This window comes from Epargyreus clarus, unplaced genomic scaffold, assembly GCF_041222505.1.
Source record: "Epargyreus clarus isolate Ecla_fem2 unplaced genomic scaffold, WU_Ecla_fem_2.2 ptg000014l, whole genome shotgun sequence".
NCBI classification, from domain to species: domain Eukaryota; kingdom Metazoa; phylum Arthropoda; class Insecta; order Lepidoptera; family Hesperiidae; genus Epargyreus; species Epargyreus clarus.
Genome location: NW_027332222.1, coordinates 10,629,703 through 10,642,844, shown reverse-complemented (window position 1 = coordinate 10,642,844; position 13,142 = coordinate 10,629,703). Strand labels below are relative to the sequence as shown.

Below are 13,142 nucleotides of genomic sequence, written 5' to 3'. Positions count from 1 at the left end.
TTTTATAACAATGTCTTATATTCTTTATTTCTTTATATTACTAGATCTTTAGACGTTTTCCATGCATTTAACAATTAGGTTGGACACTAACCAAAACTCTTGCTTGAATGCTGCATAGTCTTTAGAATTGACCCTTGATTAAAAAGCTCCGTCCATCAATGACCTCATCTAGGAAAGGCAATCCACAGTCGTTCAAGATAGAACATGCATAAGAAGCCAAGTCTTTTCAGTTATTTTCTTTGAAGAGGATCAGGTCAGCTAACCGCAGGGCAGGGCTAATCGAACACGATCGAGGGTCAATGAATGGGGTTCATGCACTGACCCTATCGCGGATGTGGTAAGGGTACTTGGCCACTTTACCGCAAGCATCGCGTTACTATCAGATGTCCGGATATCGAAGCTATCACTGATATGGATGCATTATGTAGCTTCTACTATTATTGTTATAAAGTTTTAAATTATTTTTCGTCAATTCGTCTTAAGAATCAGCGCTGTATTCTATTCACTATTAACTATGCGCACATTTTCCTTATATTTAAAGATAGGAAATAGGTATTCACGTATCGTATTTTTTGTGGTCCTTAAATGCTTATGACGTAATATAAATTCTCATGTATGACAAGATGCTGCATCTTAATGTACTGTCAATTATGTATGTATACGATTATGTGTAAAACTCAAATTTCCGTAGTTTAATAACGTAATCCATAGATTGTTTTACAATAAAAATTCAAACTTTAATTTCTGTAGATTAAAGTTCTAGAACCCCAAATTGGTTCCTCCCCAAATGCAGTATAACTAATATCGATAAATCCCGTGTCTACCAACTTTCTCATAACGGGCCGGAAACAGATCACGACTTGCACTGCAGGATTCGGGTTTGTGGGCTATCTATCCCATAAACGTACACCCTGACATTTTGTGACCAACTGACAAATTGTTCACGCGTAATTGCCCCGTATTATAATTGAGATAAGGGTAATAGTGGCGTGCGCGTTTTGGGCAGTGTGTCATTAACTGCGTTCAATACCGTACGCCCAAGTAAGGATCGGGCACTTCGGCTGCGCGTACGCATGTGTACCTGCCCGAATGATTTGTGATCTGATAGCTATTTTGAGCTAACGAAATATTCCTGCGCCGCTTTCATTTTTGTTCGTGTTTAATAACAAATAAAACATCCCGGATATTTGAAAGCGTTCTGTTGTGACAACTACAAGATTGATTTTATTGATTATTGGAAAATGATGAGGGTTTTGGTAATTATAACGAATGGATAACTGTATTCAAGATATGATTATACCAACAAGACGAGGATAAACATGATTCATTGCTCATTACAAATTCAGTAAACATATTCGGGCTATCTTAGTGCTTATCTTAAGCGCATTGAGGTTATAGCTCGCAGATGTACGACAGTCATGTGTTTCGAAGAAATTGCATTACACTCCGGCCTTCTTCTGGTAATTGATTAGCGTATAAGGGCTGTTAGATCTATTTGAGTCTAGATAAAACTTTTTGTTCGGCATCTTTACATATAGGTAGTCTGTCTATTATATTAAATAACGAACACTTGCGATACTTTAATTGATTTATAAATTTTTTTAATTTTTATTAATATCTACTTATTAAAACAAGTTGATCGAAGAACCAGTTGTTGATTACATGATTTTCATGATATACGAAATTCTTAATCTAGAAGAAATCGTTCACTTAATATTCATAAGTTACTTGTATTGATAAGTTAAGGTTATAGTAGTGATAAATCTATTAAGATAGTCAAATGGCTAGCCTTGTCATTGGCCAACAATATCCGACTATAATCTCGAGCATGGATTAGTAGTGCGTCTACTTGTGCCGTAATAGGCGAGGTATCCATGCACTACATACCCATGATGACTGTAACTGCACTACATACTCATTACTCATGCTGTCTTTAACGTAGTAATTGTTACACATTGCATACACTTGTGCTTCGGAGCTGTAACCCTTAAGTAATTTAACGCAATCTAACGCTAATTGCTCGAGAATGCAACACGTGCGCTGGAAGTGCGGCTCGGTGGATACCGATCTTATCCATATAAGATTCCCATTCCCATGAATATTCTGATGGTATTTCACTTATAGGTATGGCAAAGTTAAGCCTTTAACCACTAATGGGACCAGTAAAGGCTTAACTGAGACGAAAAGGCTTTGGTTACTGGAAACGATACAAAATTTGATAGTGTGGTTTAAATCCCTATAAGTGCATCTGCATTGTATGCCCTTGTCTGGATATATGTAAGTATCTCTCAAATTAAGTAAATATTAAAACACTGTATGCCGCTCTTGACGGTAAAATAAGGTAGCTAAATCTCAAAAAAAAAATACCTAGGATATATTTTTTACTCTTAGACGTTCAGCAAGGAAAATTCAATAGAGATTAAAAAACAAATTTGTATGTATAGATAATTATGTTCTTTGAGGATAATCGTTTTCGAGAATACGAGACCATATTTCTATAATTATATTACTCCTCAATGTTCTGGGGTAACTTTTTGTAACATGACTGAGTAACTCACCATTTGTTGCGGGTTGCGTGGTTTCCGATGTGCACGCGGCACCTTCTGGCCCGTCACGCCTTCCAGCACGTCGGCCAGGAGGAGGCCGTCCGCGCAGTCCCGCGCCAGGCCTCCCCCCGACGTGCCTGCCCGCCGCCGGGACCGCGCCCGCTCCAAGTAGTGGTTCGCCCAGTCCGTGTAGATCTGGAGATAAAATGAAATATGATTATATTGCATGCTTATGACAAAATACATAGGTACTTGAAAGCATGTGTTCCTGAGGAAACTTGTACCTATGAGTTGGACTAAACTTGTTGGAATAATTTGCAAACTTGTTGGAATAATTTGCAGAACGCAGGAGTCTCGCTCCTATGTACCTAGGACTATACATGTTATACAAATAAAAATACGCGTTGGTTATTGATTCATAGTTATAATATTAACACCATTTAACATTTAGAGGTCGCCCAAAAACATTTTAGATAGAGGATTTAAAAAGGTAAAAAAAATATGCGCGGCAATAATAAATTAAAATATCTAAATTGAAGTTTCAATATATGAGTAAGAAATATATATTTTTTTATATATATTTTTTTTAAATAACAACTCCTCTAAATGTTTTTTTACGCAGATTTTTTGATTACGCTCTTACAATATTGAATTCGAGACACAATTTTTTTATTGGAGACACGCAAGAAGACTGCAGTTTTTGGGTCACCATAATGTGCATATTATGTACACTTTACTTACCTTATATTGTTTTATATGTTTACGCTAGGTACCAATTATAGTGCTTTGTGAGTCGGTAATAAAAATACTAAATCACTTTGTGAAGCAGTAACATTGACTGAGAATCTGTTGACTCACAAAGAGCTATAGATAAGATTTTGATGGTCGTAAGATGCGAAATTGCTACTAAAACTTTAACGACGGGGGCTGCTCATGTAAATAAGAGACGTGATTCGCATCATGAGAATTGATCATGAAAGAAGTTTAGAGGTCTAGGTCAATGTGTTATTTTCTAGAAAAAGCGTCTTAATTGTAAGAAATGGAAGAGGTAGTTGCTTACTATCATTCCCTCTTTACCTAAATTATTTTTACAATCTTCATTTTATTTGATTATTTATATAGATACAATGTGAACAAATATGTAGTCAGGAGAAATATCTTGAAAGGGAAGATATGCGCCATACAATTACTCAGGGCTCAGGACTCAGGAACTGATTCACTAAAGAAAAATGTTCGGAGATCCTTATAGAGCCTTTGTCGTCGGCAGAGCACTTACGGGATTATTCATGGCTCATTGTTACACTGTATCGATGGCTTGGAATATTCCCGTGATGTTACAAGTATGCGGTCATCAGTAAGTTAATAAACTGGTGTGATGTACAGCGCGTAAGTGAATTCTTAAAAGGATTAAGTCATATTCGAGTCAATTTGCTGGAGAATGGGGACAAGTGGTGTAGTCGCGACAGACCGACGCCGACCCTGGAGGCACGCAGACGTACGAATAAACCTAGACTCATCTTAACACTAATGGACTCTAGACTAACGACGCTAATTTAGTTTAACACATTATCGTGTTACAACACGTGAAATTGATATTTCCACTTCATGGAATAACGAGCAATGATTAGAAGGATAAATGTCAGGTATTGCAGGTAAATACAGCCCATTAGTTATAGTGATGGATTTCTTATTACATCTTGTACAACTTATATAATATCGAAATAACCACGCTAAGTATTTCTTCTACAATTCATTAGCTTTCTTGACAACATAGTTCACGGTCCTATAATTATGAAGAACGGCCAGATGCCACGTGTAATGACAATGTAATTTTTCAAGCTAAATTAACATCTACGAGTGTTGCATGACTTAACTTGTTAGCAGTTAGAAATTTTAATGGTATATCACCTGTGTTTAATTTAGAAAGAATTTTCGTTTACAATTCGTATGCAGCGCACGGTGTACCTTACGAGTACAATATTAAGCATGCACGATTGTAATGCAGTAAGTATTCAAAGATTTTATCAGGTAATCGAACATGTTAATAGAATAATCATGATATGATGTATTTGAAGATCGTGGACGTATTCGAGATAAGGGTAAGGACGCACTCGGTCTCAATTCGTGACTGTATCGGCGCTATCACAGGACTATTTATTCAAATCGGTCCTGAATAGCTTTCGATTGTAATAAATCTCGTGACACGGACATTTTTATCGCTCTAGGTGGCTGTTGAGAATATGTTGTATCCGCTCTCATAAAACCACCGGTGACGACGTTTTATTTTATAACTGCATTCATATTAGAATCTATATTTTGTTATTTGGGAACAAATATTTCTTGCGTATTATTGCAAAAAGGTGCGTATCAAAAAAAAGTTTTCTAATACAAGGCATAGATAATTTGGGGTCATACGAGTATCAATCGAATCATTGTTAATATATTTTTATAAACAGTGATTCGAGAATACATGTACATTTTTACATTTCGACTTTAGTGTCCTTATAAATATCACCTTCTAAATGGTAGTTTGTTATTGTTATTGATTTCTAAAGTAATAATAACAATTACCAATATAAAGAGAAAAACCTAATCTGGATTTCGTAAACGGTATAAGTATTAAATTAAACCTTGTGTTTTACAGTGTAAATTGATTATTCTATAATACCTCTAAAGCACAAAAGCTTAGTGCCTCCTGTCAAGAGCAAAAGCTTTGGCAAAGAGCTTAAAGCGAAGCATTTTGCAACTGAGCTGTACGCTAACATTAAATGCACGGCCATTTTAATTTCACTCGAGCTTTTTAATTTGTTTCATCATTGCCTTTCAAAATCGTGCAATATTTTTGTTGTTTTCAATTAATTGATGAGTTCCGGAGTTCAAAGCTTTATAAAATAGGACGATTGGGAAAAATATGGAATCAGTACCCTTACCAGGATTTTTTACGTTTCGACAAATATGACTGTATTTGTTTACGTATTTGCCCATACAAATTCCAATCAGCGCCCCTAGCGGATTGTGTCAGAACTAGGAAATCGTATGGGCCAATACGTAAAGAAATACCAAAACAGTTATATTTGTCGAAACGTAAAAACTTCTGGTAAGGGTACTGGTTATTAATCCATACCGGAAAAGGTGTTTTAGGGCAGAAATAGGTATGGTGGTGGTTCTATCGCTCACAAAACATTACAGGTTAACGCCTTAATTTTGATCATATACCTAATATGTATCAAGTATATAATAATAGGTACATTTACTTTAACAAAAGCAAAGGAACGAATAATAATTCAGAAAGCGCTACTAGGTACTTATAATACCTACTGTTGGACTGAACTTACTTAATAGTTTTACATTTTAGTATTCCCATGTTTAAAGAACACCACAAATTCTATCTAGATAAACTAGAAGAATAACTTTCCACACATTCCCTCAGAACTATGACATGAGACTCTTCAAGAGAGGTGTAAAAAGAACTCTTCTTCAAAGCCGGCGATGCATTGGCGACTCCTCTGGTGTTGCAAATGTCCATAGGCGACGGTGACTGTTTTCCATCAGCTAGCCCGTCTTATCGTTAAGTTAAATATAAAAAAAGATAAATCACAGCAAAATAAATTTAAAATTCGTTTAACACTTTATTATGGAAAGGTTTAGTAAGCTTACGTACCAAATTACGAATTAACAGCGGTGTTTAGCACGAAAAGCCATATCTTATTCCATTGCATTGTCCGCCTCACTGGTTGCAAGCGATCATAAAACATGCAATTTCACAGATGTATGCCAGTTCCGAATAAATTTAATTAAATCGACTCGTTTCGAGTTTCAGTATTAAAACATAAAGCGCTGTCATATTTGCGTACAACAAACACAATTGCTCACAATTTATGTACGTACATATATGTTTATGTTAGGGTTGCCATCTATGCAATTATATTTTCCTTAAAGTAAGTGAAAATTATAAACAAAATTATTATAAAATGTATTTTCTAATTGTGTTATAATCATAAAATATTGCAAAGTTATTTATTACTTCCTGTTTGTCATAATATTGTATATTTTTCATCTTTATACGCATGTAGGCGAAAAATTCTAAGTCTAATTCCACAGAAAATAAAAGTAGGTACGAGTACTATATAATACCGTCAAATATATTCTGATATAGTTAAAAGTTGAACTCAATTATGTTTAAAATTAAAAAAAAAATATGCACTGCTTTACAAGAGTAATCTTGTTTGTCGAGGGTCGTAGATCTCTTGTCACAGAATATGATTTATTCACTATCATTTGGACGTCCCTAAACGGGAACATGACCAAAATAAACAAATCAACTTCAGGCTCACTCATTGTGGAGTATCACGTACTCCCGGCGATTCAAAGCGGCCCCTATTGGGATTGTTTTCATAAACTTTCATGGGGCATTACATTTTGACCCACATTTTGTATGGCTTTGTATGACCATCAATTATAGGCTTTTAATGTGTATGTTTTTAAGGCGGTCCTGGCCTAAATCCCAGATATATTTGTAGTGCTACAATTGTTTTGGATTCTGGGTGCAGAGAATTGTAGGACGGATACTATGTCCCTGGCGTGTCAAGGCCAGAATAGAGCTTCGTTATTCCCTTTCAGCCTTCCTGCGGCGAGAGCCCGATAAGGGCATCGCGCTTGAAGAACTTCAATTGTGTTTCGTTGGAGATCCTAGTAGTACTAGTAAAATAAAATAAAATTCCACATAACCGCGTGTCGCTCCCACGGAATCTTTTGAAGGTTTCCAAGGTTGGTGGAAAAACATTTTTTAAGGATTTTGTTTAATATGCTACAGAGATTGTTAATGTGATATTTTGACATGTAACAAATAATTGCTTTAATTTCAAGTTCAATGTGTTTTCCACCTCCACTGCATCACTAAAACGCTCTCAACCCATTTATCAACTAGTACTCAGAACAAAACTCTCGTATTCGAGTGTTTCGTAGAACTATTAGAAAGACGTTCGCTGTCCGTTCTAAAATATGATATAATTATAGAAATTACTTCAACCACAGCAATTGGTCCAATCTAGACTAATAGCTACGGCCAATGAAGTCATTTGCAAGTCTTTGACCCCGGGTTCGACTTGGCGAGATTCGTCCTAACAACTTGTACGCCCATATGTTGATTTAACAAACGAACTCGGAATAATTAGCCTGTCAAGACGGCCACAGACCAACAGACCTATTTCAATTAGTTTCACTTCGGTTTAATTTTCGCTGTGGCCTAGTGAACAACATAAGCTACATATGTATGTCGATATGAAACTAAGGACAACTAATAACCACCACGTAGTAGAATCATCCATCCATCAGTAGAATTCAGTTGTCTCTATGTTTTATGCCCCATTTTTGGGTCTTTTCTCATAATCTGGATAATACTCAGGTTTGTGTTCTTTTTCATTTACAAGTAGATCGAGAATATCAGAATTTAGACTTTACTCATATATGTATGTTGTGGGTTACTTAAGGTCGCTTCGAATCGGTTTTACAAAAAAACTATTGTTATACATGTATACGAGTATTTTAAAAAAATATTTAATTTGAACGTACTTATGATCTACTTAAGATTGCTCATCTATCTACCAACATTAGATATTGATTAACGTGTATACACGCTTGTATACGATTGTATAATCGTACATGTTATTTTAGTATCATTCAATAGCAGAGCTGCATCAGTCTATAAATAATTAGGTTTCAGATCAGTCTATATGTAAAATCAGGGCAAACAGTGGCACGATAGGTGAGGGCCTAAAACTGTGAAGCGCGGAAGCTAAACGGGGTCGTGGGCTTTTAATATCTTGGATGGCGGCCGGGCACGATTACACCATGACTGTTTCTGCGTTTATGTAACTTTGAAATATTACGGCAGTTGGAACACACAGCGGTACTAATGATCTTGAAGTAACTACCGAGTGGTTAATGTTTTTCAGCTGTTTGATGCAATTCGGTAGTAGAACATAGTTATTTACAATAGCCCCTTATTTTCTTTCTCTCTGAGTTAATGTAAGATTTTGTTTACATTGGTGACAGGCTGTAGCTGTAGTATTGTTTTTCATGCTAATTTCAAACATCTCTTACTTATGAGCAATGTAAAAATACAAACACATTGTTGCTATGCGTTTTGTATAGAAGTTACAACAAATATACAATTGAAAAAGGCAATTAAATATAAGTAGGATAGGATAGTTTTAAGTCTTTATTATTCACGAAGGAGAAAGAGAAAGTTGAAATACTACTGATTTGTTTACTGATGAATAATGATTGAATACTGATTTAAATTTAATGTTAACAATAGTTGTTCCTTAAACAAAAGAGGAACGTTGTCATGATTATAATGTTTATAAACGATCACTAGACTGCGACTAGATCTACTTGTTTAGAAATACAACAATAGCAAAGCCATAACGAAGAATTCTTAGTTTACCCGTCAAACAATTCTTAGGAAATATGTATCTCTTGTCAAAGAATAGTCCGCATTGCACCTTTCTTTGCAAGGAACAGAGAAATGAAATCTATTTCTGTCTTTTGCAGAAGAGCTCTTACTTTGCAACTGTGTTTTGGTTAAATCTCAGATGCGGGTTAGAAGGTTCCCGTGGCCCAGTTTTATTTTTAACCCCCACGTGCAGAGTGCGAAAACTTCCTGGAATCGGGTGGAAATTATGCGCGTAAATGTAAATATTGTGACACGAGTACTGTGTTGGTAGCTCGTACATTGCCTTAACCAACATATAGGTTTCTTATAGTCTGTTTTATTAGTCGTTATATTAAAGTTCAACTTATAGGTCAAAAGTTATAATTAGTAAAAAAACTTATACCGACCACGTTACCACGTCTACCTTTCTACTATGTGACAGCAACCTAGCGCTGCTGTATACTTGTTGAATAAATATAGTAAGACCGATTAAAATAATTATTTTGCATTCTATCTTCGTCCTTCAGAGCAGCAACGCATTTATTTCAGGTAGGACTTAATTTTCATAGCTTACTTCTAATTTTCATGAAAATTAGCTACTTTCTAATTTTCATCAAAATTGCTAAATTAAAAGCACACGTAGGAAGGATTTATTTGAAGTATGATTCCTTTTCTATTTGTAGTTCATTAAATTTGTTCAATTATTCATAGGCAACACACGTCACATAAGATAAATTATACGCTGGTTTCCTGTTTGTTACTCAAATATTAAATATAACACATTACCTGGACAATGGAGCGGGTCTGTCGCGTGACATCGTCGGTGGACCCCTGGATAGACCGAGGGGCTCGAATGCACGTAGGTATCATTGTCACAATATCATAATCCCCAGTAGTAGTCTAAAACACTGTCTTTGTACGTTCATCATGTTTCTTTAAACCTTTTTTGATTTTTTTGCGAACTGATAGCACACAAAAATTACAATTTTGAAACTGCTGTACTTCTGGGCAGAAGTAACACATACTTTGTGAAATTGATCAGCTGAGTAGGTACCTAATTGTTATGGATTACATATTGAAGTTTAGATCCTACAATATATAGGTTTCATTTATATTATTACAACGACGTATTTACCAAATAATCATGCCATTTATGAGTAATAAAAATAATTAATTATAATAAGTTTAGTCATCACAATTAAAATCTATTAATACATAGATGTAAAACATTTCCACTTAACACTTTATTGGAATATTTCAGTCACAGATTCCTTCCTCATAATGTGTTTGGATTGGTGTCACAAACAGTGACAAAACCGACTTATTTTGAGCCGCGAGCCCTTTAGACGTTGAGGAAAACAGATGACTAGCAGGTATGAGGCGAGCGTGTGTCACAGTTCATGAATGAATGGATGCGTGTGTAGTGCGATTAGGGTTGTCAACTTTATGTGAGTAAATAATTGAACAACCAATATTTTTGTTTCTATTCAAGTTTATAATGTACTAATTTCAACATTTTACGTTTAACGCAAATTAACTTTATTTTATCTTTTTACCGTTATCTTTAAGTATTATTGGATATTTATAAGTTTCTCCATGAAACGAGGACCTAATCTACTTCACTGCTTTTATATAAATTGACCGATCTCATTAAAATTAAAAAGGCACAAGTTCGATGGATAAAATAAATAAAGAAATATCGTTGCGTTTTCAATAACATTTTGTGAAATTCATTTTAATACGTACGTAACATAATATTGATTGCTTAAATTAAAGGATAAAAGCTATTATCACACTTAGGGTATGCAACCCTAAGTACGATAAAGTCTTCTGGGAATATTTACTCTAGCGGTCGGCGCCTACGCCCACGCAGACTCCGCCGCGTCACGCCGCGATATGAGCACTAGAATAGACCTCCCCAGTTATTGTTTGAGCTAAGTATGGAAAGGGTAATCGGTCACACCAGTGTATTGCTTATAAGGCAGTTGCTTTTCGCTCGTATATTTGACACTGAATTGCGTCTAAATGTTACGTTGTATGGTATAGTGTTCCAACAATTGTACAGTTGTTTAAAATGTTCTATTTTGAATTAGGGTGGTAAAACCGTTAGTTACATTAAAGTTATTTTTTCATTTTATTTTATTTTCCTTTCAAATGCACCTACCATAGTACACACAAAACCAGCACATCATAATGGTCATTATATTGATCTATAGTTCAGAAGGTTCCCTTCTGGGTTAGATTCCTAGCATATTGTGTTTATATCTTCATCTGATATTTTATGTTTATCTGAAATACGATTTTAAATAGTGTCGAACATAAAAATAATGAGCTAGGGACCTTCGTCACCTAATTAATCTGTCGTGTAGAGATCCGGGTTCGATCCCCGGTCTCTCTTATTATTTACTTATTTTTGTATAGTATAGATGTGAAACCCACAACATAACCGGCGTGAGTTACAAACACAGTATTAGGTGTAATACAATTATACCATCTTGCATAGGAGTGAACACGATGCTTGATCAACTTCAAAGGATTTATGTACATAGTATTTATTGGATCTGCATAATAGAGGCGTGTAGGCGCTTCGCAGCGATTATATTGAAATGAAATAGTATGTACTTCGGTTGAAACAATGACAGAACCGTTTAGTGGGAGGGCCAGTACTTTGTTCTATCTACACGATAAGTCTTACTGCATACGGAGCGACCGACACCGCTATATAGATAGAGTGAGTAGATTAAGTTCATATAGGCATGTTAAAAGAGTTAATTTCCCGTAATAATATTTTTAAGATCTGTTGTTAACATCCACTTTGACAGAATTTCATTGATTATTTACTGTATTATAATAATATTGCTTTTACCAGCGGTAAGCTAAGCAGGGCGAAGACAGATTAAATTATTTTGCGTACCATCGCTAGGCAGTCCACAAGAGGTATGCAAAACCCTTTCAGCTTAAATTAACCTTTCCACGATTTTCATTTTGAATCGGTTACACTATTATTACATAACATCTTTTAAATATAAAATATTTTTAACGATCATTACATCTAACGCCTCTAACGCTGAAAGTAGCCGGAGTGTGGACAGCCTTAGAATCAGTGTTAGAATTACCATCTCACCTACGTATTTTGTACTTACACAACGGTGTAATGAGTTGAATTTGTTGCTATTATATTATGTTAATCGGATAGTGCATGATTTAAATGAATACGAATCTTTTGTCCGTTATAATTTTAAAGAGTAGGTGTCTTCATTTCCTGAACAATATTTATTCAAAGCAAAAAAAAACAAATAAGAAATAAAATGCACGTGCACGCAATTAAATCATATGTATAATACAAATAAAGAGTGGGGGAAAAATAATAATGACTTCTAGAAAAGATATTTAGGCTACGGTATTTTTTTGTTCTACTGGCAGCTTAATACACTATTGAAAATGCTTTTCGGGCAATATAATAATACAGCAAATTTGCTTTCACATTTATGCATACTGTAATATAGCATTATTGCGTTCATTCGCCATAGGTTATAAGTTACAAACTCACGGTTCGTGGTATTATAGCGTACAAGGATGATTACAGTTCCTCCACGCGTGGGTATATCTTAGGCAATATCTTGCAACACTTAACTATCATTAGCTAAATCTGTTAACGAGTCGAAGATAGACGCAAAAGCTATTATATGCCTTTGTGTAATAATATAGAACGTATTTAATGCAAACTATCATGCTTATAATTAACAAAAGTTGTTAGTTAATTGTATCAGGCGTTACTTTGCGGAAATCCATGCTATTAAGTTAAGATTAAAACTAATTCGCAACAATCCGCTACAAATATGTATGATGGTATATATTTTAAACCATGCAGTATGTACCACCCTCCCTCCCTCAAAGGATGCATGCAGATGCAAAAATTAAAAATATACACCACCATACATACCACCACCAACACGTGTTTCGCTTTCGTTAACTTACTTAGCGATTAACCGTCGTAGAGTCAACTTACCCTGATGATGCTCCGTTTTGGAGCGAAGTTTTAATCTTAACTTAATAAAAGTTGTTAGTTTTTATACATACTTCTTTTGATAGTTTCCGTAACTGTGACCAAAGTAGTTTTTAGGTTTAAGGGCGCGCTACACTCACTTACACAGTGTGTC

The 13,142-nt window shown here is 35.2% G+C and overlaps 1 protein-coding gene across 5 annotated transcripts in view; it reads right to left on the bottom strand.

Moving 5' to 3' along the window:
• sick (sickie) overlaps positions 1-13,142 on the bottom strand; it is a 306,579-nt gene that overhangs the window by 195,812 nt on the left and 97,625 nt on the right. For 4 of the 5 annotated variants that reach the window (XM_073080099.1, XM_073080102.1, XM_073080104.1 and 1 more), the window contains exons 1-2: positions 9,769-9,867; positions 2,559-2,741 (exon numbers count right to left, since the gene is read on the bottom strand). In XM_073080099.1, coding sequence (XP_072936200.1) covers positions 2,559-2,741; positions 9,769-9,852 — 267 coding nt within the window. In that variant the 5' untranslated portion in view covers positions 9,853-9,867. Of the gene's footprint in view, positions 1-2,558; positions 2,742-9,768; positions 9,868-13,142 lie in introns of those variants that run through there. The other variant, XM_073080100.1, reaches the window with a different exon arrangement.